Raw genomic sequence first — 26,221 nt, forward strand, 5'->3', positions numbered from 1 at the left:
TATGTGCATTTTTAGGATCACCCCCAAGAAATGATCCTTTGAACAAATCTCAAGGGTAAATCATGCCATGACCACAGAAAATATCTGGCAGGAATGAAGAGGTTTTTTGGAATGGTTGAAAATTTGCCCTAAGATAAATCTGTTCTTTCTAGCCTGGTGTCTCGCCATTCATTGCAGATCTTCCATCACTAACTCTTGGTTGTGACATTTCAGCCTGTCTCTCTCTTAACCCATTTGTTGCCTGACAATGAGTCTTCCCAAAGGACCAGATCACAAACCCTACTGAAAGTAACAGGACAGCTGAGGCAACTGCTGTACCAGTGGGTGTCAAGAGTTCACCACTTGGCTTACAGTGAGGGGCCTGGATTCACCAAGCCATGAATGCAATACTGGGGACACAACGTCAGCAGCAGTGGGTCTGTGACAGGGGGTGTATATGCTTTGTTGAGATGATTAGAGTTCTTACCCATAGATAGTAACAAATTTCTCCCAATCCCCAGTAGAAATGTCCAGCTTCAAAAGGAGCTCCGCTCAGGGCTGGTCTACACTGAAAACTCTCTTCATAATAGCTATGTCTGTCAGGGTTGTGAAATCCACACCCCTGGAGAGATGTAGCTACGCTGGTCTAAACTCCTGGTGTAGACAGCGCTAGGTCGACAGAAGAATTGTTCCATCAAACTAGGTATCGCCTCTAAAGGAGGTGGATTATCTCAAGTGACGAGAACCCCTCCTGTCACCGTAGTGAGTGTCTACACTGAAGCGCTACAGTGACACAGCTGTGCCGCTGTTACGTTTTAAGTGTAGACATAGACACCTGCTGTCCGACACATATGGGACACGTAGGCTTTGAGGGCACTATGAGGAATGCTAAAGCATCAAATAACATGGAGGTACAGCAGGTCAGAGCAAATGCTGTCCCGTTTTCAGCCAAAAACCTTGGTCATCTCTGGGCTGTGCTCACCCCCGTGACCAGCTTTCCCCTGCTACTGGTTCTTGTTGGGAACCCGTAGGGAGGAAGAGGAGGGTTGGATAGGCGTGATGGCCAGGGAGGATCAGGGAAGGCGCCAAAGTGGTATGGCATGGGCTGCGGTGGGGAACTGGGTGGCAGCGACGAGCGAGAGCTCCCAGGGGAACAGGAAGACGAGCTGAGAGTGAGAAAGGTGGTTTATAGAGAATGGAAAAAAAAGTTTCCTCCCCCATTCCTCAGTGCCACTCCCAGAGAACTAATCTCAGTGCTGTAAGGGTTAGAGAGAGAAATTTCTCGTGATGGAAGGAGTGGGATCTAGTGGTTCAGACAGGGGTCAGTGAGTCAGTACGTCTGAGTTCCATTCCCACTTCTAACAGGGACTCCTAGGTGGCATTAGGAAAGATTTCACCTTCCCGTGTCTTGGTTTCCCCATTTGTAAGAGAGGGATAATGGGCTCCCTGGGGGGTTGTGAGGATGAATTAAGCTGTATTAATAAAGCACTTTGAGATCATCAGATGAAGCGGGCAAAGGGCTATAATAATACCTCCTTGCCACGCAGCATGAACCAGTGGTAACAGTTTAAACAGCTGTGCCTCAAGGTTCTGTCTGTAACCGTCAGCTTTTCCATCATACAAGAACCCTCACATTGCTGAAGGAAGGGGACTTAAGGACACTGATGCATGTGACTGAAAAGCTCTGGGGAAGGCTCCCTTTGTTCAGCTGCGAGAAGAATTATTGCTTCAAAGCAGCAATGAGCAGGTATATTCTTTCATGTCAGGATGGGGTCGAAAGGAGCAAGGAAGAAGAGAGACACAATCCTCAGACTATGAAAAGAGCTGTAATGGAAAAAAAGTCTCTCTGATCATCATACACACAGACCAAGCTTTTTACAGTCATCTCTGGAAAATTTCATCCTACATGCTTTACTTGCAGTGTTTCCAGATTAGGAACCCGAGGGACATTTTCCAATAAAAATAACCTTTGCTAGAGGGATATAATGTTGCTTCTGAAGAGTGTAAAGATTTTGTCTGTTTGATTTTAGGAACCTGGGTCAAATCCTCAGCTGGTGTAAGCCTGCATACCTCCACTGACTGAGTCCCACTGAAATGGAGCTACATTGATTTACACCAGCTCATGATCTAGCCTTCTGTATTAAATCTTAATAATACTTCATAGTTCTAAAGTGTTTATCCCAGGAGGATCTCAAGGCACTTTCCAAACAAGTAATCTTTCTTACCTATCTCCCAAGGGGGCTGTGGCATATGATCCCCATATTACAGATGGGAAAATCTAACACACAGAGAGGTTAAAAGTCTGTCCCATGGTCACATAAGGAGTCAGTGGCAGGTCTGGTAATAGAACTCAGGAATCGATAACCCTTGAGGACATGCCTACACTGCAGTAAAAACACCTGTGGCTGGCCCACGTCAGCTGACTTGGGCTCGCAAGGCTTGGGCTTCAGGGCTATAAAATTGCAGGGTAGATATCCAGGCTTGGGCTGAGGCCAGGGCTCTGGGACCCTCCCACCTCAAGGAGTCTCACAGCGCAGACTCCGGCCTGAGCCCTGACATCTACACTGCAATTTTATAGCCCTGCAGCCCAAACCTATAAGCCTAAGTCAGATGACAGAGGCTAGCCACAGGTGTTTTAGCGTGGTGTAGACAAAGCCTTAGATTAAAACATTTTGCAGTGGCAGCATCTGATAATTCATAGGATTAGCACTCAGAACCCAGAAGATTAGAACTCAGAATCCTAAGCATTCATTTAGGAAAGGTCACAGTTGTTAAAAAATTAGGCCTTTCTATGTGAGAAAGAGGCACTGGATTTGTTAAAGCTGCAGTTTTAAAGCCCCTTATTTTGGCTTAAACCAAGTTTATTTTGATTAATCTTAAATTGATTAGGAATTGGTTTAAAACTAAACTAAACTAAGGGCATCCACATGGGAGGTTTGCATTGGTTTAAAAAGTGATTGAAGTTAAACTAGTGGAATTTTCTCACCTAGACCAGGCCGTGATGCTCCTACTTAATAAAGAATTTCAAGCTACCAGAATCCTTCCAACTGGAAAAAGCGGATGAGTGGGAGAAGACTGCGTCAGGTGCACTAGAAGTGAAAAAGTGGGAGTGTACAAAACAACCGTTTCCTTTGGTGAATCTGAGCAAGATGTGCAAGATTCTCAGACGTGCAATGGAAAAGCAAAGACTTTCAACATTCATTCGCACAGGCATCTTGACCTCCCTGTTTCGGATTTTATGACCCTCTGATCTCATCACCTTTGGGTTGAAACTATGTCATACCAGCTGCTAACAAGATAAAGTGAAGATTAGCCCCGGGGGGAGAAGGTTAGATATTTAGCAGCTAACTGTTACTGAAAAATATCTGTGGAATGGAATTTTAAAATTCATAGCCGATCACCCTTCGCCTTGGTCTGTGATCCTGCTGTAATAAAGCAGCAGAAGAGAGGACCTTCCAGCATGCCCTGACCTCTCAGAGAGATGTGATAAAATGGGTTTGGTTGTGCACAGTAGGAGCAAGAGTATGTTTTTATCCTATTTAGGAGGCCCCAACGTTCACGCAAAGTGATGTGCAGGAGATAGGAACATACCAATATTGGACCAAATTCTCAGCAGGTGGAAAATGGCATAACTCCACTGACTTCAACTGAGCTACACCAACTGGTGTGCACCAACAATCAATAGCATCAATCTATGCTAGCAGGGGAAGGAGAGGGATTTCGAGAACTAACCCCTTCTTTCTGTCCTGCCTTTGAAAGGTTTCAGGAGATCGTCGCATGCACCAGCCAAAACTCAGGCTTTTATCTCCCTTTCATGCTATAATTAGAGGCCAAACTTTTCAAGCCCAGGCGCCTACACTTAGGACTCTAAATCCATATTTAGGCACCTAAATAAGAGAGGCCTGATCTTCAGAGGTGCCGAGCTCTGCTTGGAGCTCCGGGTGAAAGCCAGACCACTTTCGCAGGGAGGCTGTGCAGCCGAGCGGATAAGACAATAAACTGGGACTCGGGAGATCTTGCATTCTATTGCAGGCTCTGCAACTGATCTGTTGGGTGACACTTCACCTCCCTATACCTCAGTTTGCCCCAATTTCCCTCCTTTGTGAAGTGCCTTGAGATTTAGAGATAATGATCTGGAAGATGGTGTGGATTGCACCCTCAGCAAGTTCGCGGATGACACTAAACTGGGGGGAGAGGTAGATACGCTGAAGGGTAGGGAGAGGGTCCAAGTGACCTAGACCAATTGGAGGTTTGGGCCAAAAGAAATTTGACGAGGTTCAACAAGGACAAGTGCAGAGTCCTGGACTTAGGAAGGAAGAATCCCATGCGCTGCTACAGGCTGGGGACCAAATGGCTCAGCAGCAGTTCTGCAGAAAAGGACCTGGGGATTACAATGGATGAGAAGCTGGATACGAGTCAGCAGTGCGCCCTTGTTGCCAAGAACGCCAACTGCATATCGGGCTGCAGTAGTAGGAGCATTGCCAGCAGATCGAGGAAAGTGATTATTCCCCTCTATTGGGCACTGGTGAGGCCACACCTGGAGTACTGCGTCCAATTTTGGTCCCCCCACTACAGAAGGGATGAGACAAATTGGAGAGAGTCCAGCGGAGGGCAACAAAAATGATTCGGAGGCTGGGGCACATGACTTACAAGGAGAGGCTGAGGGAACTGGGGTTATTTAGTCTGTAGAAGAGAAGACTGAGGGGGGATTCCAAAGAGGATGGAGCTCGGCTATTCTCAGTGGTGGCAGATGACAGAACGAGGAGTAATGGTCTTAAGTTGCAGTGGGGGAGGTTTAGGTTGGATATTAGGAAACACTTTTTCACTAGGAGGGTGGTGAAACACTGGAATGCTTTACCTCGGGAGGTGGTGGAATCTCCTTCCTTTGAAGTTTTTAAGGTCAGGCTTGACAACGGCCTGGCTGGGATGATTTAGTTGGGGTTGGTCCTGCTTTGAGTAGAGGGTTGGACTAGATGACCTCCTGAGGTCCCTTCCAACTCTGATATTCTATGATTCCATGATTATTAGGTCATAAATAAATGCAGCTAGATACAAGGGTCATCCAAACTATCCCACCGTGTTCAAGCCTCGAATAGAAAGAAAGGGCTGCATGCGTCATAGCAATAGAGCTGGACTAAGAAGCTGATTCTGCAGTCTTTACTAAGGTAGACATGGCAACTTTCCATTGACACAAGAGGAAGAATGATTTTGTGGTAACCGCATTGTCCCAAGATTAAGGAGATGCAGGTTCAATTCTTTCAGTCCACAGATTTCCTGTGTGGTCTTTGGCCCAGGTGATTTACTCTCCCCCCTCTGCCTCAACTGGTAATGGTAATAAAAATGTTTACTGACATCAGAATGGGGTCTTATAAGAAACTAGACAGATTGAGGGTACTCAGCCTGGAAGGATCAGGCCCCTAAAAGATCAGTTCCACTTTCTTCGCAAACACAATATGCTTAAGTCACCAGTGCTCCCCTGCTAGTCCCAGGAGGGCTGCTACTGTCCTTTAGCGTGATTGGTCTGAGAGCCTCAGAGATCAGCCAGGCGGTGGAGAATTTAACTTTATTTCACACCTTTTCCTACTCCTGTGGGATCTTGCTAGTGACTCACATCTGCATCATTTAAACTGCTTAAACTTTGCTTGGAATGTATAAAATGAATTAAAGCCTCAAAAGCAACAAAAGTCGGAACAAACCAGCTCTAAGTTAACCCAATGTGTTTAACTCATTAGTCAAACGCTCTGCTTTTCCATTAGCTAAGCACTAGGGCTCTAGAATTTATGATTAATATCGGAAGCATCCCCAAGCGAGATGACCTCTGTCTAGACTGATGCATGTTTTCCTCCAGCCTCTGTGCTGATAATTCCCAGGTGGCTATGGGGAAGCGAGCATCTGCCAAAGCCATCTCTGATATTCCAGGGTTTTGTATCTACTCCCCTATAAACAATGGTGCCATTGACCTGGTCACTGAGAGATCCCTGTTAGGATACGAAAGGCCTCATTTCCCTTCTTACTCATTTATGGGAAGCTGCTAAGGGGATGGTGATGGGAAATGGGAGAAAGCCACTGTAGCAATTCCTTGCACAGCTGCGATGCCTTTCACAAGATTGTCTCAAAGCTCTTTACGCATTCCCCAGTTGAAGCTACACAGCAGCCCCGTGAGGTAGGTGAGTCGTGTCAGGTAGGGAAACAGATACACAGATACTAAATGGCTTTACCCAAGGCCACAGCTAGTTAGTGGCTGAGCCAGAACTCTCCGTCCTCTGCTCTAACCACTGAATCAGCGCTCCAGAAAAAAACCCCAAAAACAAAAAACCCCCACCATCAGTATTTTTCTCCTTTTTCACACCACCACCAATGCATTTCCTCTCTATCGTTCTGCTGCAAAGCGGAGGGTGGCTAAGATTTCTGGCCTGGGGTTTTCTTTCCACTCAGGTGTGAATGTCAATGCGTTTGCCACTCATACTAGGAGAATGTGGACCTATGTCCTCCTCGAGTGGCTGGTCCACACAAGAGGTTTATGAGTCTTCCACATTAGCCATCTTAGGAGGCTAAAGTCCTTAAGCTCAAGCAGTAGAAGCCCCGGCTTTAGCAGTGAAGATCACGGATTCAAACCCCACAGTCTGCTCAAACAGGGGCAACTACATAGTGCCACCCAATGTGCAGCCTGAACCCATGAGCCTGGCAATAAGAGTCACGGACCGTAAATTCACTCAGACAGTGACTCGGAACATCAGACAGTTTGAAGAGTGCACAGGTGAAAGTCTTCCACCATCCCCTTCATCCTGGAGAGCTTTCCCCCTCCTTCACAGACTCACAACAACCGCTACATTTGCGGCTCCGGGACCAGCGTCTCCGGTGACTGATTCCGTAATGCAAACGGCACCCTCTTCCTGCTAACGGCTGAGATCACCCCATCGACACCACACACATGCTGGGAGGATCTGAGATTACTACAGAACTAGTGTGTGTGGTGACCCACTAGGCCATGGCCTACGCATTCTTAAACAGGGAGTGCTACATTTCTTCACCATCCAAATTATATTTACCATCCTCCAGTGGAGCAGTCTGTAGGAACCAAATGTTAAAAGGTTATTGCTAGTTATTGAACAGCCAACAGTCCTTTGAATAATCTTGTTTTAAAAGTGCATTAAAAAAACCAAACACATATCCACTATTGTTGCAGGTTGTAAAATGTGTCCACAGCCAAGCCAGGACTTAGCCACAGAAACTACTCTGTGGTGGCTCAGATACCATGGATTCCCCCTTATACTTAGGCTCGGATATAACTGTGGTAATTGGATGGGATCTGCTGGCGAATGATGATGAAGGGTGATCTCTGTATTTCATATTAAAACACTACAACACTGTAAAGAGAGCAACTTTGCGCTGAGTCATCATGAGTCGTTTGCAACCTGAAGCCACTCAGAAATCCACGATGGACAGAATTATTTGCTCACCTAGCTCATCCTCTTTCCACTACAGGATTCGTCCTGGCAGTTTATTCTCAAGGAGTCTGTCAAATCTAGTTTTAAAATGACTCAAGCAACAGAGATTTCAGCATTTCCCATGGGAAACTATTCCACGGCCGAATAGCCTAACCTCCCAGTTAAGAACTTTTTCCGGACGTCCTGCCTACACTTGTTAAATTTCCTCCCAGCACTCCGAACAATAATCCTCAACTCCTTCAGACACTCTGCAGAGTTATCACAGCCCCTCTTTCATCATCCTTTAGCCAAGTGGCACATAAATAGTTCTTTAAATAGTGCCTTATAAGTCAATCCACTCAAACCCACAACTCTTGGAATCTGCTCATGTCCGTGGACAACTCTGTCGTACCCAAATTTGCCCATAAGACAACCAAAGAGAAGCCAGATCACGACTATAGAAAACGGCACCCAATAATTCATAGTTTTTAACAAATAAGGAATTCATCTAATTACAAGCACTGTATCACACATGTTGTGTCTTTCTGATTTGATTGCCATGCTTATTAAAGTACAATAATTTTTTACTTTTGTAAAAGGTGATCCACAAGGAAAAATAACTGGGTTTGTACCTTCCCATATACTACGCAGAAATTCTAAAAACGTTTGTTTAAAAATATCAGCATGTGTCTTTATTTTACTGCTGACAAAAAATTAATCTAAGAAAACACCCTGGAATATTTGCTTGCTGTTATAGCCGGATTGTATACTATTCTTAAGACAGGAAGTAGGACTCATGCAGAGTTGTTGCTTGCCATTAAATATGTTTCACCCTGCAATCAGCTGTATTTTAGTACCAATAGAGGTGATTCTTGTAAACAGTGTATAGTTTGTAAAGAGCCTTGTGATTCTTCGTTCTGAAAAGGTACTATATGTTATTGTTCTCGATTATTTATATTGCAGAAGCAGCTAGATGTCTCGAATGAGATCAGTGCCATATTATGCTAGATGCTGACAGTCTCTGCCTCTGGGGCCTTTGGTCTCGATAGACCAGACAGAAAAAGGGCGGTAGGAACTATCATTACCCCATTTCACAGAGGAGGGGCTGGAACACAATAGCTTATATCGTCACGTCTACGTTAAGATGAAGTAGATAAGAGAAGAGCCATCCGTAGGACAACTCACGAAAGCATCATGCAGTGCTGTTAAATACCAGATCGGATCCTTTCCTCACACCCAGTACGTGACATGGGCTTCAATCGAAACGCCAGCTCTGAACATCTGCACTGGAATGCGTTACCTAGGGAGGTGGTGGAATCTCCTTCCTTAGAGGTTTTTAAGGTCAGGCTTGACAAAGCCCTGGCTGGGATGATTTAACTGGGAATTGGTCCTGCTTTGAGCAGGGGGTTGGACTAGATGACCTTCTGGGGTCCCTTCCAACCCTGATATTCCATGATTCTATGATCTAGTGTGCTAGGCAAGTTTGAGCACGGATCTGAACGCTGCAGGTTGAGCCCAACAATTTCGTCACCTGGGCAGATATAGCACCTGATCCGAACACCATGGGAAGCCTGCCATTGACTTTCAATGGGCATTGGATCAGTTCCTTCAAGTTATACGTGCATTTACCTCTATTTGGTTGAGAAACGACTTGTCAAACTTGAAGCCAGGGATCCTCTTTTCACTGCAGACAACTCCCACGTCTTCGGTGTGTTTGCAGTCTGTGACGCCCCAGCCGTTTGTGGTACATGCTGCCAGCGTCACCTCTTTGCCCGTACAGTGGACATTGTCCATCCAGATTTTGCCTGAGGAGGCAAGAATAGAAAGACCTGAGACATCAGTGGGCAAACTGCAGAGATGGTAAATCTAGATTCCGTAATAATTGATCTAAAATGAGCCTGACACACCAGTTCTGCTAAGTGCGTGTTCCCCACTGTAACTCCTGTCAAAGGAAGGTCTAAAATCTTTACTTAAATAAATTGAGAAAACAGCCAAGTTAATTCAGTCTATCCAGGCCTGTGCAGGACCCACCTCAGATATTTATAAACCAGAAACACAACAGTTAAGTTGAATAAGGTACGTGTTTAGGGTTAGATCCTGAGATGGTGTAAATCAGCATCACTCCATTGAAGTTAATGGAGCTACACTGATTTGAGGATCTGTTCTTCAATGTCCAATAGCAACTAAGTCTGCATTAAGATACACAAGCCAAGAATTCCCAAAGTGACTAATGAGTTGGGGGCCCCAAGCTGAGATACCTTGCAGGGGCCCGATTTTCTGACAGTGCTGAGCACCCACCCTCTGAAAATCAGCTCCTTTAAATGCGTCTCATGTTGGGAATCCAAAAATCAAGTCAAATTTTGAAAATCTTCCCCACCTTCGGTATTGAAGCGGAATTTAAAACGTGAAGCAATGTAGCGTAGTCATTTCAGATAGACACATGACACCACACTGATGCTGTGCTCAGAGAGTTCTGCGCTTTCTGCACATTGTATCTGAGTCCCACCATAATGAGTGGATGCCAGGCACAGTGTCCCGCTGCGGATAGTCCTGTTTCGCAACGTGGAACAAAATCCTTTTTTCTGGCGTACCACCCCCTCTGCCATTTGCAGCAGCACATGAAGGAAAGGCAGGCAAAAGTGACTTTAATCATAAACTTCCTTGTGGTAAAAGCTATCTTCCCCTGACGGCGGCCACTTCAGAGCGTCTGGTGTCAGTTGGTCCCCTTGGCTCAGTTGATTAGAGCATGGCCTCCAATTGCACATGCCATGAATCAGCTGTCTATATCCAGGGCCTCTTGCATCCTCTCTAATATGTCAAATCCCAATTACACTTCCTTTTGGAGAGAACTCCGAGCTTTGGTTGAATCGTGTCATTTTTTAAAATGTGTGTTTTGGCCCAAATTTCAATGGGTGCCTAATGACTTGGGAGGCCTGGAATTCCAGGTTGAAACACCTTAACAAGGCTTGACTCTCAGACAGTGCTGAGCCCCAACTTTCTGAAAAATCAGGCCCCCTTTAAGGCATCACCAGCTTGGACACCTAAAATCACAGGCCACATCTCAACACCAGGGCCACACTCTCCCTGCAACAGCTGATGAGGGTGAAAGCATTTACAGCGTCACATGGAATCTACCGTCCCAACTCTGGGCTGCATATAGTGCCCATCCCTGGAGTCTTGAAGGGACTGATCCTCAGAAGCACTGAGCATTTGTAGCCCCTAGGACTTCAAGGGGAGCTGTGGGCCTCTGAAATAAAATCAAGCCCTGCATGCTTAACCCAAGTGACAGACCACAGAAGGGGTGTTCCACATTTGGGGATCAGAAAGAGATTCCCCCTCCCCCAGCTGTAACAATCCATTCTGACACCTTTAAAAGTGAGATGTATAGGACCTCCTCGGCATCATTGCTACTATGTTATATACAAGGGATCTGAGCTGTTTCCCCAGGCCCTGTGCCAAGCCTACATGAATGGCCATGGTGCAATGCAAGCTCTCACGCTGGTCACATGGAAGGAATCCCCCCCCGCCTCTTCCAGTTTTGCGGCTGCTACTGAAAACACCAGGGCAGCCTCTGCAACTGCTGCATTCCCTCCTCTGTCTCTCTAACTAGATTCCTATATATCCCCCCATCGCCATAGCTTCAGAGGGTGTGATTACACCACAGCCAAACACCTGTGGCTCACCCATGTCAGCTGACTTGGACTTATGGAGCTATAAAATTGCAGGGTAGATGTTCAGGCTCCAGCCCAACCCCAAAGTCTACACAGCACTTTTATAGCCCCATGAGCCTGAGTCAGACGACACAGGGCCGCTGTGGGTGTTTCATTGCAGTGCATGTAAGCCCAAGGTTCGAACTCAGACTCAAGCTACACACAAATTGTGCTGACCCAGGGTTCCAGGACCCCGTGGAGGTGGAGGGGGCCAAGCCTCAGTCAAGCTGGGATCCAGGATTTAAGCCCCACGTCTTCAACGTAGATGCAGCCCCACCAGACTTGTGCTCTAGGAGTCTGCCAGAAGCATCCCACAGGCTGACTTCCTTTGTCCTCTGGACAGTCAAGTTTGGTGGATAGTCAAGTTCCCCCCCCCGCATCATAAACAAAGGGCTACAGTGTCTACATTTTGGGTGGGCGTTAGGAAGTCTGGGATATAGTTGGTTGGACTCGGGGCAGCATGACATCACGTAGAAGCTATAGCCCCAGATTGGAACCCAGGCTTCAACAATTCCTAGCCAGGGATTATCAATGATGTCAACGCTCATGCCAAAGCTTAAACCCAGGATCTGATAAATCGAGTTCTAACAACCCCAGGCTCACACTGCAATGTAGACATATCCTGAGCCCATAGTGCATTTTACATTTGGCTGGTTGATTCACCGTATCCTGGATCCATCAACCATGCTCCTTCTCTCTTCCAGACCAAGTCATGCTCAGACCCTCCCCACAGCAATGCAGAAATTGCCCTGGTGAATCCCATCTCCATGGCATGGGCTCCCTGCAGCACACAGAGAAAGAGCACTCACTCTAAGTGAATCAGAGGGTAATGTTTTGTTTAAAGTGTCACGGCCTCTCCCTTGGAAATCTCCTGCTGGACCGTGGGAGCCAAGATCCACAATGTGGGACAACATTTGGGGTCTCAAATTTCTCTCAAGTCAATTTTAAGCCCTGCTTCCTTTTTATGGGTAATTTTATAGGTGTGAGTGTTAAAGAACAGTGTTAAAAAACTATGGACCAAATTCATCCCCAGTGTAACTGCCTGGAGTGAATGGAGTTACATCTAGCATGAACCTGGCTCTATGTTTCATGCTATCAATTATAAAATATTCAGTAGGCAAACATTTACTTATGGTAGATAAGACAATTAAACAGAGTTATTGAGGTTTATGGAGCTATTAAACCCCATATATGATTTTAATAAACAATTCCTACATATAACAAACCAATATTTGCCATCCTACATCTCAACTAACTGCATATTTGGAAGCCCCAATTTGAAGCATGATCGGTTTGATGTCTCATCTGTAACAGTACACTTTACATCCAAGCCATCTGTATGTAATATCAAGGAGGAGAAAAAATAAACACAGAGTTCCATGTAAGGTTCGGCCTGATGAGAACTCTTCCCCAGCCAGACCTAGTATGTTAGTTTCCTGAATGATTAATATAAATTGTGTTTAATTACGTAATTAGAAATGCAGGCTGGGGCATCTCACAGGCTAGTCCAGAAGCCACTCAGAAGTGAGCTGTAGCTCACGGAAGCCTGTGCTCAAATAAATTGGTTAGTCTCTAAGGTGCCACAAGTACTCCTTTTCTTTTTGCGAATACAGACTAACACGGCTGCTACTCTGAAACCTGTCAAGACAAACTGCTTCCCTCAGCAAAATTTTAGTCTGCCACCCGCTTACTACCAGTAACAGACAGTCCCTTACAATCTGAAGACTCAAGGCACAGGGTGGGAAGAAGGAAGGACCATTATCCCCATTCTACAGACGGGAAAACAAGAGACACAGACTAAGTGACTTGAAGAAGGTCGTACAGTCGTAGACCAACATATCATGCCATCTGACCTCCCGAATATCACAGGCCACCGACGCCACCCAGCTCCCGCACACTAAACCTGACAACCGAAATTAGACCAAAGAAACTGAGACCCCCGGGAGACTAGACTATGATGTGCCACAGGCAGAGAATAGGAGGAACCGAGGTGCACCAGTGCCTAAGACCCCAGCAATGGCAGGGAAATGGTTAAGTGAGAGATGCCCAAATAACCCTGGCAAGTGACCTGCACCCACACACCGCAGAGAAAAGCAAACCCCTCTCCCCACACGGTCACTACCAAACTGACCTAGGGGAAAATTCCTTCCTGACCTCACCTATGGCAATCAGTTAGACTCTGAGCAGGTGAGCAAGAACAAACCAGCCAAGCTCCTGAGAGAGAGAGAATGCTCTGTGTCCTGGCCCACCCTGTCCAGAGTCCCATCTCCAGCCATGGCCATCCATGATACTACAGAGAAAGGAGATCAACGACAATCACCACCCCTGAATAGACTCGGGGGGAAATATCCCTTCCTGACCCCTGTAGGTGGCTGGCTAAAACCCTGAAGCATGAGCTTTTGGGAACATAAGCTATAAACCAGAAGTTAGCTCCAGGCCTGCTAAGCCCTGCCCCCTACCATCAGAAGCTACCTTGAAAGGTCCCAGAAGGGGGTCTGTGACAGCACCCGAAATCAAACCCACATCTCTTGCATTCCAGTCTCATGCTTTAACCACAAGACTCCCACCCAGCCTCTCCCAATCTGAAATGTCTGGGTACCCTAAATCTCAGTTCCATTAACACCAGCGGTGGTAGCCTGGGAACGGGGTCTGAGTCATTTCCTCTTCTCCGAGAGGTGGCCTCCTTTAGGCCAGGGCTGAGCCACATCCTCAGTCTGTTGCATTGACACATCAAGGGCTTTACATCTCCACGTTGCTCAATCTGGCCCCTCTCAATAGCTCTAAACTCAACTCAGGCCTGTCTCCACTGACACTTAACTCGTGGCTAGCTGGGATGTAAATCAACCCCATGGTAGCCTGCCATGCTCCAAGCATCCAGGTGGACCCTGCTACCACGCACTAAAAACGCTGTAGTGTGCTTGGATATATTCTGCTTTGAAACAGGAGCGGATTAAAGCATGCTAGAGAACTGTTAGTTCACAGCAGCAGGATCCACCCTAGTACTGGAGTGCGCAACAGGCTCGCGCGGGGCAGATGTACACCCCAGTTTGCCATGAACAAAGCGTTCACGTAGACAAGCCCTTTCATTTTGTTTCAATCATTTGCCACCGGAAACCCCACCACAGCGTGGGCACGCACAGAAGGCCAAGGAAAGTAGGGTGAACATAAACACAAGGTGGGCCGCAGAGACCGGGCGACTTTACCTTCTCCCTTTCCATACTTGGAGCTCGACACCCAGGACACAGCCTCCACGTAGCCCAGCTCCCTGCACACCACGTGAGCGGCGTGCATGGAGAAGTCGTCGTCACACACCGTGCCCCACTCCCCATTGTAGAACACTTCCACCCGCCCCTCATTGTGCTTCCGCTTCTGCCCGCTGAGCCGCAGCTGAATCTTGGGGACGTTGGCCGGCTGCTGGGGGGCGTGGTATTGCGGAGGGGGTTGCTCAGGGTAGCCTAAATAGGGCCAGTGCTCATACTGGGCAAGGCCCAAATGGCTCAGAGAGCTGACAAAGAACAGCACGATGAAACAGTGGTTACAGTTGAAACTCAGGCATCTTCCCATTTTCAGCCCCTGCGGTTCTCAGAGCCAGTGCCTCTCTTCAGCAACTGCTGTTCAGTGCGGGTAGGATGCTGCGTGGGTTGGCTGAAATGAAAGAAAAGTCTGTGTCAGAGGTAAAACATGATAACAATGGGGACTTATTTTTCTCTACAGAAGAGACCTGACCAATGGAAGGATACGTCCAAGTTGCCCCTCCTGGTGTTTTAGCGAAAGTTTTTGAAATCAAAGGTCTTGGGTTTGTTCCACAGGGCAACGGAGACAAACGTTAAAACCGCAACATGGTGTGTGACAAAGTACTGTTATTCTCCAGCCAGCTCTAATCTGAAAACAATTTTTTATGGAATTGCATTTAAAATGACCAAAGCAGACTAACCTATTCAACAGTCTGATTGAACAAGGGTTTTGCCATTTTAATTCTGTGGCCATCTCAGCAAATGTACAATTCATAGAATACCAGGGTTGGAAGGGACCTCAGGAGATCATCTAGTCCAACCCCCTGCTCAAAGCAGGGCCAATCCCCAATTTTTGCCCCAGATCCCAAATGGCCCCCTCAAGGATTGAACTCATAACCCTGGGTTTAGCAGGGCAATGCTCAAACCACTGAGCTATCCCTCCCCCACTTAAATAAATAAATTTTTAAAAAAAAAGCCAAATCCATCCTTTAAATGGTGGAAAAACAGAGAGGAAACTAAATAAAGTAATGTGGTCAAGAATGGAGAGATTTACACTGCAGTTTGAGTTTTTGTGATTCCCAATATTATGACATACGGCATATTTCCATTACTGCACGTCTGGCTTCATCTATATGGAATTATTGTTTGTGGTCATGCACAGGAATAATTTTTCATGTAGATTTGTCTGACATTCTCTGGCCTCTTGGTAATGTTATAGCTGAACTCCAGCCATAAGTCAACTAGATAGAAGTGCAGTGGTTAAACTACTTCTTCATGTTTATAGTGAGAGACGGGTCGGAAGGAGGAGTTATTTTCTGGTTAAGAAACTTGAGCCAGAAGTAGTGCTGAACTGAATGTCAGCTCATTTCCTGCCCCAGCCCTCAGATATTCCACATTGTCATTCATGCAACCAGCACGTGGAGCAGTCCGGGAGTACACGTGGAGGTTAGAGGCTGAATAGTTTCCAAATGAAGCAATGCCAGAGAGCAGTGGGAAAAAGATCCCCAACTCCCCAAAGCAGTATCGTTCCCCGGCAGCAGCCAAAACACAGGGAAGGAGAGTCATCAATACAGATGTCTAGAATGGAAGATTGGTCAGTATGTGCTAGGTCTGTGCTACCCCAAAAGGTGACAAAGAGACATGGGCACAGGGAAACCTGGATAAAGTAGCCTTCCAAGCTGCTGATGGAGGCTGTGTGGTCTATTGGACTGGAAGCCAGGAAACTTGGATCCTAATTCCCAGTTCTGCCACCACACTGCAAAGTGATCTCAGGCAAGTCACTTCCAGGGATGATGATACAGACTCTCCTTTCGTAAAGTGCTCTGAGACCTCTGGATGAAAAGTATCTCTCTCTGAACCAAGTGCAAGTAACAAAGGTGGGTGCATTTGAAACATCCCTATCCTTGACTGGCACAGTGAGGTTGTTAACCATGGTTCAAACAAAACTGGTTTGGGGAAACTAGGGGGACAGAGTGCTACAAAGTTCTGGGTTTGGGCCAAATCTTGAGCTTGTTAACATCATGGATTCCCATGAACTTCACTGGACTAAGATTGATTTCTAGGCTCTTGTATGGGACTCATCATTGTGGTAACTATACACCTCACAACACCCCATGAGGTCAGGAAGCATTATCCCCATTTCACAGATCAGGAACTGAGCCACAGAAAGAAAAGTGACTTGCCCACAGTCACATGTGGTGTCTATGGCAGAGCTGGGAGTAGAACCCAGATTCCTGAGTCCCAGGACAACACCTCAATCACATGACTTCTCTTTTCTTCTGACAATTCATTAAGGGGGTTTGCCAATGGAAGTAGAGTGAAATATGCATTATGACTGAACTTAATGTGCCTTTTTTGCATATGCAAAAGGCTCATGGGGACCAGATGCTGCATAAAACACTCCCGGCGCATATCCAGTGATTCCAGCAGAGTTACGTTGGGACAGCACTGGATGGCCATGTGAGTTATGAGTTTGGTTTTTGTTCTTGGCTCGTGTCAAAACATCTGGTATAAAAAGCTATCAGAGCCCACATGCTGACGTGATCCAATAAGGCAAATCTTAATGCCTAAAGTTGACATAGGCAGTCGGCTAGTTCAGGGATGGGTCCAGGACAAGAACATTTAAAGGAACAAATGGCAACCACCCGAATTAGGTAGGTTAAGAGCACAGTGCACAGACATATGGCTGCATCTTCCGAAGCCATAAAAAAAAATAACCCCAAAAAACCCTAGTGAGGTAAATATTTACAGCAAAAGGCTCACTTGCAGCCAAGGCTGTGGCTGAGATTTGCAAAGTCATCACAGGGATTGGGACTCCCCTGAATCTCAGTGGGAACTGAGCATTTTAAGCATCTGTGTTCGTAAGATGCTCCATTTGTGCCAGCACTGTTCAATACCTTTGTACTTTGGCAAATCACTCTCTCAAGCACTCTGATCTCCCTCTGAAGAGCTCAAAACACATTCATGATTTAAGCCTTACCCCCACGTGAGGTCGGTAGGTCTCCCCATTCAGGGGAAACTGAAGCACAGAACATTAATGTGCCCAACAAGTCAGTTGAAGAGCCTGGAAAAGAATCCAGATCTCTGGACTTCCTGTCCTGAGCTTTAAACCAGAAGACTATCCTCTGTCTCTACATTAACTCATTACTTAAGCTTTGATTCTGCAAGATACTGGTAAGGGCTGAATCAGGACTGGGGTTTTATCCGTCATAGAAAGGGACAGATGGATGCACAGGGCTCTGAGGAAACATGCAGCTCCTTTTCTTCACAATCATGTCGGGCTGTAATTTCTTCAGAGAATTCAGCGGGTGAAGCAAATATACTATTTGCCTCCACAAAGTCCGAATATAAACCCTACAGAGCTCATCAAGAATCCCTTTTTCAAAGTTGTGGCATCCCACAGACAATGGAGCAACTCAAACATGACCAGAAATATCAGATTCTCCTCGCTGTACAAACACCACATTTCCATCTGGAGTTTAAAAAAAACACAAACAAACCATCAATGGATTTCAATAGCCACCTTAAAGCAAATTTGAGTCCCTTTGTACTAAGGGTGCCAGGAATGCTCCATTTGGCTTGCATGCAATAGTGTGTACATTCAAAGAGAAGGAATAATAGACATTCTGATTGCTACTGACTGGGCTATTTCACAATAGGGATTAGGAAATAGCTGCCATTCACCGGCCCGAGAAGGTACCACATTAAACTGTACACTGTGTGTTCTATATTCAATGCCCCAACTCCCTACAGAACACATTCCTCAAGCACATTAATACATCCTATAGTAAAGAGAGGAATGTTACCAGAATAGAATACAACAGTCGAAAGATAATTTTATCTATAAATGGTGCGGTTTATCATCTCAGTAAGGACACTTCCACACACAGGACCTGATCCGCTAAAGCTAGTGGGGGGTTTAAGTCAGAGATATGGAGGGCTCAACCCTGCTGTTTATGGAAATCAACATCACTTGAATGGGAGCAGGAGGGGGTCCAGCAGCACATAAGCCTGTGTTGACCCTCAAATCATTCCCAGCCTGCACTGGGACCACTCATTGAAACCATTATGCACTTGAGAAATCCCACTGAAGTCAATGGGACAACTCATGAGAGGAAACACTACGTCTAGACTTTCAAGATCAGGCCCCAAGAACCCTTTTAAGGTGCCACAACATGCAGAGAGACAGACAGCCATCAAGGTCACCAGCAGGGATTGAACCAGAGACCCTCAGCACAGGCCCCTACCACTTCAGCTAGAGGAGTAACTTGGCCGAGCTCAATGCTCACGTCAGTTATCAATGTGACCTGAAATAAAGTCCATTACACATCAGAGACCTGTGTGATTACTTTAAGGCCTCACTTTAGACCTATTTTAATAATTTCGTAGGTGCTGGTGCGACTATGGGAAAGCCACAAGAAGAAAAGCAGCATCTTGCTGGTCTGGAGAACCTGATTTGCAAATTCAGTGTGCTGAAAGGAGAAGAAAGTACTACACTGATGAACAGCCCAAGGGTTCCAGAATGTGCAACATTGTGCAATTGTACCTTCAAGCAGCTGCCGATAAAAAGATTGGTGACTTCAACAGAGCTCTTTAATACTCCCTTCTGAGATCTCAGCATCCCTACCCTCTCTCTCTCTCTCCTTATAAAAACTACTGTGCAATGGGCAAATGGAAATGTGTACAGTAGATGGAAGTTTAATGACCCACAATCCTTGCCCTACCTGAGGCAACACAGAGCACATACCATGGAGCATCATCAGCTTTTCAAGAAGAGTCAATTGCTTAGAGGTATAGCTTGCTTATGACAGATAGATACTCACCAGCAACTATACACCACACCACAGAAACACTAACCCAGGAACCAAGCCGTCGAACAAACCTTGTTGCCTACTCTGTCCCCTTATCTACTCTCGCGACACCACCAGAGGACCCAACCACATCAGCCACACCATCAGGAACTTATTCACCTGCACATCTACCAATGTGCTATATGCCATCATGTGCCAGCAATGCCCCTCTGGCACGTACATTGGCCAAACCAGACAGTCTCTACGTAAAAGAATAAATGAACGCAAATCAGACATCAGGAACGGTAACATACAAAAGCCAGTAGGAGAACACTTCAATCTTCCTGGACATTCTATAACAGATTTAAAAGTCGCCATCCTTCAATGAAAAAACCTTCAGAAACACACTTCAAAGAGAAACTGGGACTGGGAGTGGCTGGCTCACGACAAAAGCAGCTTTGCATCTCCTGGAATTGACACCTCCTCAACCATTATTGGGAGTGGACTACATCGACCTGTTCAAATTGGCCCTGTCAACACTGGCTCTCCACTTGTGAGGTAACGCCCTTCTCTTCATGTGTCAGTACAGTAATGTCTGCATCTGTAATTTTCACTCCATGCATCTGAAGAAGTGGGTTTTTTACCCACGAAAGCTTATGCCCAAATAAATCTGTTCGTCTTTAAGGTGCCACCCGACTCCTTGTTGTTTTTGTGGATACAGACGAACACGGCTACCCCCGATACTTAATGCAGGAGTAAGTACTCTGGCAGAGATCACCCTTATAGCAATGTTAATTCGCGATATCACATAGGGTGAACAATGTATAGGGGCTTTCAAAAGCAGCATTTCCGAAGAGATTGCATGCCACCCTGATAGGCTGTACATATAGCTTCAGATAAAGCAAGCTCTTTAAATGGGAGAAAGTTTCCTAGCTCTTCACATACTGCAGGTGAAGAGCCAAGTGCTGTAGTTTGGAATTTTTCCATAGGCAACTCCTGCTTGAAGCATGCAACTATTTCACATGCAGACTCACAATGCAACGTGCCTGCAATTTACCCGACACTGGATCCTCTTAGATTGGACTCCGTTTTGATCGATAGTTACAGCTTGGTTTAAAAAAAAAAAAAGATCATGGTTGAGATCAAAGTGCTCTCATATGGCATCCAATCCAGGGCCCACTGAAATCAACGTAAAAGCTCCCACAAGATTCAAAAAATGCAAGACCGGGCCTGTGACAGTAAAAGTGTAAGGTCATTACGGGCCCTGTTTGTCGGATGCCGCAAGCCCAGTCTAGTCTGCAAACCTTTCAGTCCATAGTGATATAATATATTCAGCTAGTCATCACCTAAAATGAATGCAACCGGTCATATGAAAAAAAGCCAACAGATGTTAGCAAGCAGCATTGGGGTTTTCCCCATTTGCTTCAGTTCTGCCTGAACGATCATTAAAAACAGAACACAGTGGACCGCCAGTAGCAAGCGGATAGCTGCTTTAGCAAACCCAGGATCTCAGCAGACTGCTGCAAACTGAATAGGCCCAACTGGTAACATCCGCGAAAGCAAAGAGGATTTAATTCTACCACCACCCATTTCACTTTGAAGAACGGATGAGTCTTGGGCATAGAGGGACACTTGTACTTCATTAAGGTTTCTCAGGGACGAGGTAACAAACAGACATCGTGCTATTCTACAGCACAAGCATCATCTGACTTGTCTCAGGATCTAGCTCGGCAAAGAACATAGGATAGGCAGATAATTACGAAAAGCTTTCTGGCGTCAGCTGCACATTCATATGTTAGGTAACGAAAAAAACCCACTGACTTAATGAAATATGTACAACGGGGTGGTGAGGGGGAACCCACAGAAACAAGACAGAGAGCACAGTACTCTGCCAGAAGAGAGAAGCTGGAGGGATAAATGTATTTACAACACAGAACTTTTCACAACAAAGAAGCCTGGGATTTTCCCTCATTTGCTTTACACAAGATCTGCAAAGAGAAACTCTGGTGACAAAAAACGTGGACTACATTTTTAACGAGCCATAGGTCCAGCCACACAACTCAGCATTGAAGGAAGTCAAGTGACCGAATCCCTTTGTACCACCCAGGGAAATTCTACAGGTCCATGAATCCACACTGTTCCAGCATGCCCTTCAAATATCCATGGCTATCACAGTGTTTGTGTTACCAATCTCACGTAACTGAAAAGCCCAAAGAAGGGGCTAGGAGGGGTGAGAAGCACAGGATCTCAAACTCACTCAGAAATTGTATGGGAACAGAAGCATTGCTGGGAACTGTAGTTGCTCAGGCTGGTTTTGACAATACCACTGTAGCTATTAGCTTCACGAATTAATTTTCAATTCCCTAATCATCCCTGAAGATTTTCTGTTTCCTGTCATGTATCTGGCGTGAAGGGTGGGATGGAAGTGTGGAAAGATAACAAGAATGTGAGTCTTAGCACCATGGCATCAGTTAGCATTAAAGCTCTCTCCTTTCTCTCTCTCTCACTGCACTGAAATCACTTACGTTCACTCTCAGTTTTAGCCCTTACATTTTTTGTTTGTTTGTTTTAATTCCCCTTTACGGCTAAGTAGAAAGAATTTTTGTTCTGGGGACAGAGGGACACATGTCAAGCCCCCTCCCCACCCCAACAGCTGCACTTTCTAATGTGTGTTTTATTTTGGCAACAGAGCTTCACTTTTCTCCCCTCTCCAAATCTGTTTGGCAACGAAGGACAGAGGCGAATGGAGAGCGACAGCCTCCGTGTTCCAGCATGACTGACTTTCTCAGACTCCTGGCCAATACTGATTCTTGGCTATCCTATAGGTCTTGGTGACTCAATGGACTGTAATGTATCAGTATGAAAAAGTCCAGCGACAGATAGGACACTTACACCCTACCCTTCTAATTCACATCAGAAATGATTAAGCAGAACTAAACTTTTGAACTCAATGTAATTCTAGTTATTTATTGTAAGTTCCAGAAATATCCTATGGTTTCTTAAACTTTAGGACAATTAATCTGCTCAGACCCCTTATTCATTTTAACAGAAGCAGCAGCAACTTGAACCACAAAACATATGTTTTTAGTTTATGAATAATACTGCCTGGCATCGCTGTTTTCATCAGTCGATCTCAAAGTGCATTAAAAAGGAGTTCAGTATCATTGTCTCCATTTTACAGATAGGAAAACCGAGGCACAGCATGGGAAAGCGACTTGTCCGTAGTCACCCAGCAGGCCAGCTGGGAATAAAGCCCAGGTCTCCCGAGTCCCAGTCCAGCACTCCATTCTTTAATGGCATGCGATTTGCTCCTTATGATTAAGAGGCTTCAACTGGGTAGTGCAACGAAATCTACAGCTGACATGCTTGGATTCATCGCAATAGAACGTGTGCATGCATGCATGCACACACGCTCTGGATACACAATGATTTTGTGGAATGCTAGCAAATATTAAATGCCATTTAAAAAAAAAGGAAAATCCCCGCATAATGCTGATTCAGTCTAAAATACCTGAACCATCAACACCACATGCAGTTGCAGAACTGGAATGGTGACCCTGGTATTTAGAGATGCACATATCTCCACGGTATCAAGTGGAGTATCCCAAGGGTCGGTCCTGGGGCCGGTTTTTGTTCAATATCTTCATAAATGATCTGGAGGATGGTGTGGATTGCACTCTCAGCAAATTTGCGGATGATACTAAACTGGGAGGAGTGGTAGATACGCTGGAGGGGAGGGATAGGATACAGAAGGACCTAGACAAATTGGAGGATTGGGCCAAAAGAAATCTGATGAGGTTCAATAAGGATAAGTGCAGGGTCCTGCACTTAGGACGGAAGAACCCAATGCACAGCTACAGACTAGGGACCGAATGGCTAGGCAGCAGTTCTGCGGAAAAGGACCTAGGGGTGACAGTGGACGAGAAGCTGGATATGAGTCAGCAGTGTGCCCTTGTTGCCAAGAAGGCCAATGGCATTTTGGGATGTATAAGTAGGGGCATAGCGAGCAGATCGAGGGACGTGATCGTTCCCCTCTATTCGACATTGGTGAGGCCTCATCTGGAGTACTGTGTCCAGTTTTGGGCCCCACACTTCAAGAAGGATGTGGATAAATTGGAGAGAGTCCAGCGAAGGGCAACAAAAATGATTAGGGGACTGGAACACATGAGTTATGAGGAGAGGCTGAGGGAGCTGGGATTGTTTAGCCTGCAGAAGAGAAGAATGAGGGGGGATTTGATAGCTGCTTTCAACTACCTGAAAGGGGGTTCCAAAGAGGATGGCTCTAGACTGTTCTCAATGGTAGCAGATGACAGAACGAGGAGTAATGGTCTCAAGTTGCAGTGGGGGAGGTTTAGATTGGATATTAGGAAAAACTTTTTCACTAAGAGGGTGGTGAAACACTGGAACGCGTTACCTAGGGAGGTGGTAGAATCTCCTTCCTTAGAGGTTTTTAAGGTCAGGCTTGACAAAGCCCTGGCTGGGATGATTTAACTGGGAATTGGTCCTGCTTCGAGCAGGGGGTTGGACTAGATGACCTTCTGGGGTCCCTTCCAACCCTGATATTCTATGATTCTATGATCTTTCTGGTTTTCCATTATGTGGATATCTAGCCCGTGTCACTTTTGGACTTAGTCCACCCCTTGATGGAACATCCCTTAATAGTAATGGGCATGAGGGCTGGGGTTTTCCATCAAGTCCAAGGGAGTTGGGAGGCAAAGTCCCACTGAAAGTCAATGGGAGTTGGACCTAACTCTCTTCTGAAGATCCGAGTCTGGAGGTTTCACCACTTAATAAGCATAACCACAGGGAAGAAACACAACAGCCAGCTAATACCTTATAGCACTGAACAAAGATATAAAATATTCTGGATATCACATGCACAGGGATGATGTATACGGTCTCTCCAAAATTCACTAGAGTTTTCTGTCTGGGACTTGGTCTGATTCTTAATTTTTTATATATCTACTTTCCATATTTATTTTGCCATTGACTATTTGCAGACTGTATATTTATAAATATCTATGTACATCCTCAAACACTGGATCAAATGAATTATTGGTGGAACTTTATTGACTTCAAGAGGCTTATACTATGCATCAATTTCACCCACGACGTATATTTAGACACACTCACAGTATACACCGTATCTAGGCACACACCCCATTCCTAGAGCATTTCACACTTCTATACAGTCACACCTTTCATCCTGAAGTGCTTTACAAACAAACTGACGGATGAGCTGTGCAATCATGCCACCTACTACTGAAGAGAAGCCATTTCTAGGGTGGAACATGGCAGCTGTTTAACAGTGTATGGCAACACCATGCAAAAAAGTTTAGGATAAGAATTAATAATTGGATTACACATGAAACTGGAAGGAGAATTTAGGAGAATTCCAGGCCACACGAGCCCTAGAGATCAGTTTTATTTCATCATGCAAAAGACAGCACCTACAGCAGCAAGCACAGATCATTTAACAACATGAGTGGTGGGCGGGAGGGTGATTGTCTCAGGGATGGAATGCCACATAGGGCAACTTTTGGCAGCAGCTGGATTTCCTCGGTAGCACTAACCTGGATAGCCTCTGCTTAGCTTGTCAGATTTGACCAAGACCATAGCACGGGGCTGCAGACCTCCTTCAGATGTACTCTTTATTTGCCAGTAGTCAAGAAGTGCCAGAGATGGAAAGACTCTATGTTAGATCTCTCCGTATCATATGTGATCTTAAAGGGTCATCCTGTTACTCGCTTATCTCCACTTGACTGTCTCAAACATTACAGCGAATGTTAAAAAAGAACGCCCTTTTCTCACGTGTTGTCTAAGCTCACGTAACACTGAGCGAGCCCAGATGAGATCTGTTATCATGCAGCAACAACCAGCAAGCATACTATCCAGAAAGATGTGGTTTCTGGTTAGATTTTCTACTGTTACAATAGCTCATGCCAATATTTGCGTTGTCTGATTTGTAACAGCACTGTAACCTCCACCTAAGGAGACACTATGTGGGTGGTATAACGTGGGTGCAATTAAACCGATGAGTGGAAAGCCAAAAGCAAATTATTTCCAGTCTCCATCAAGCAGCTGTCTGAAAACAGCACAACGTTACCTTTATGAACCGATTCCTCTGGGATGCGAATTGGTTTTCTCCCTATACTCCCAGATAACTGAGGCAAGTATTGCTTTAAGCTCACCTCTAAACTATTTGATCTCAGGTTCTCCTCCGGCGCTGCAGACAGTAACACCTGTTGTTTTCAGCTAAGTAGTAGCCGCTAGTCTGAAAAAAGAAGAGTAGTTTGCTTCTCTAACATCCTCAGCACAGGCTCCAAATAAGAGCAGCATTCATTCCAGAAAGAGGTTTCACAAGTTTCAATGCTGAAGCTTTGTTCGCTTGTATTTAACTGCGCATCTGGTGTCACCTCTAGGCAACACTCCACAATTCTCTCTCATGATACTCACAAATTGAAAGTCATCCTAAATCCTACTGGGACAGCTGTGTGAGCTCGGGATAATATGGTCACTCTAAAGAAAGAATTGTTCAGTGCAAGGACCACGCTTCAAAGAACAGAGTGTCAGCTCAGATTCAACTGAATCTTAGCACAACAGAAAGAAACGTCCTCTTATGAAAATAGATCTCTGTTTCACACCATTCCTGGATGGGGAACATTTGTTTTTCAACATTTCCTTTGGAGAGGCATTAAACTGCTTCTGAAGTCTTAAATGGGTGACATTTACGCAGAGGTTATTGCATGGACTGTAGCTTCCTAGACTCACTCAGGTACAGGCTAAGTGTTACAGAATCTACGCTGTCTCAACTTGCAGGCATTTAGTAACACGGCTTTTCCACTTCATTAGTTCAGTCCCAACTCATTCCTGTAAGCGAACAGGGGAGAAAGTTTTACCTGACCACAAACATCTTTACCAAGTGACAGAGAAAATCTGCAGAATTTTTTTTTTTTTTTAAGAACAAGTTTCCAAAGGAATACAAGACGATCTGTTTTACTGGTTCTCTCCCCACCCTCACCCTCCTTTTGAGATGTAGATGCTAAATAACCAACTGAAGTTGGAGAAATAAAAGAAGTTCA

The 26,221-nt window shown here is 45.5% G+C and overlaps 1 protein-coding gene across 5 annotated transcripts in view; it reads right to left on the reverse strand.

The window, feature by feature from the left end:
- The window catches only part of LOXL2 (lysyl oxidase like 2), a 98,922-nt gene that overhangs the window by 60,932 nt on the left and 11,769 nt on the right, over positions 1-26,221 (reverse strand). For 3 of the 5 annotated variants that reach the window (XM_073324947.2, XM_073324949.2, XM_073324952.2), the window contains 2 exons: positions 14,320-14,761; positions 9,036-9,211 (listed from right to left, as the gene is read on the reverse strand). In XM_073324947.2, the coding sequence (XP_073181048.1) occupies positions 9,036-9,211; positions 14,320-14,680 (537 nt within the window). In that variant the 5' untranslated portion in view covers positions 14,681-14,761. Of the gene's footprint in view, positions 1-9,035; positions 9,212-14,319; positions 14,762-25,330; positions 25,635-26,221 lie in introns of those variants that run through there. The other 2 variants (XM_073324951.2, XM_073324950.2) reach the window with 2 other exon arrangements.

This window comes from Lepidochelys kempii, chromosome 26, assembly GCF_965140285.1.
Source record: "Lepidochelys kempii isolate rLepKem1 chromosome 26, rLepKem1.hap1, whole genome shotgun sequence".
Taxonomy (NCBI): Eukaryota; Metazoa; Chordata; order Testudines; family Cheloniidae; genus Lepidochelys; species Lepidochelys kempii.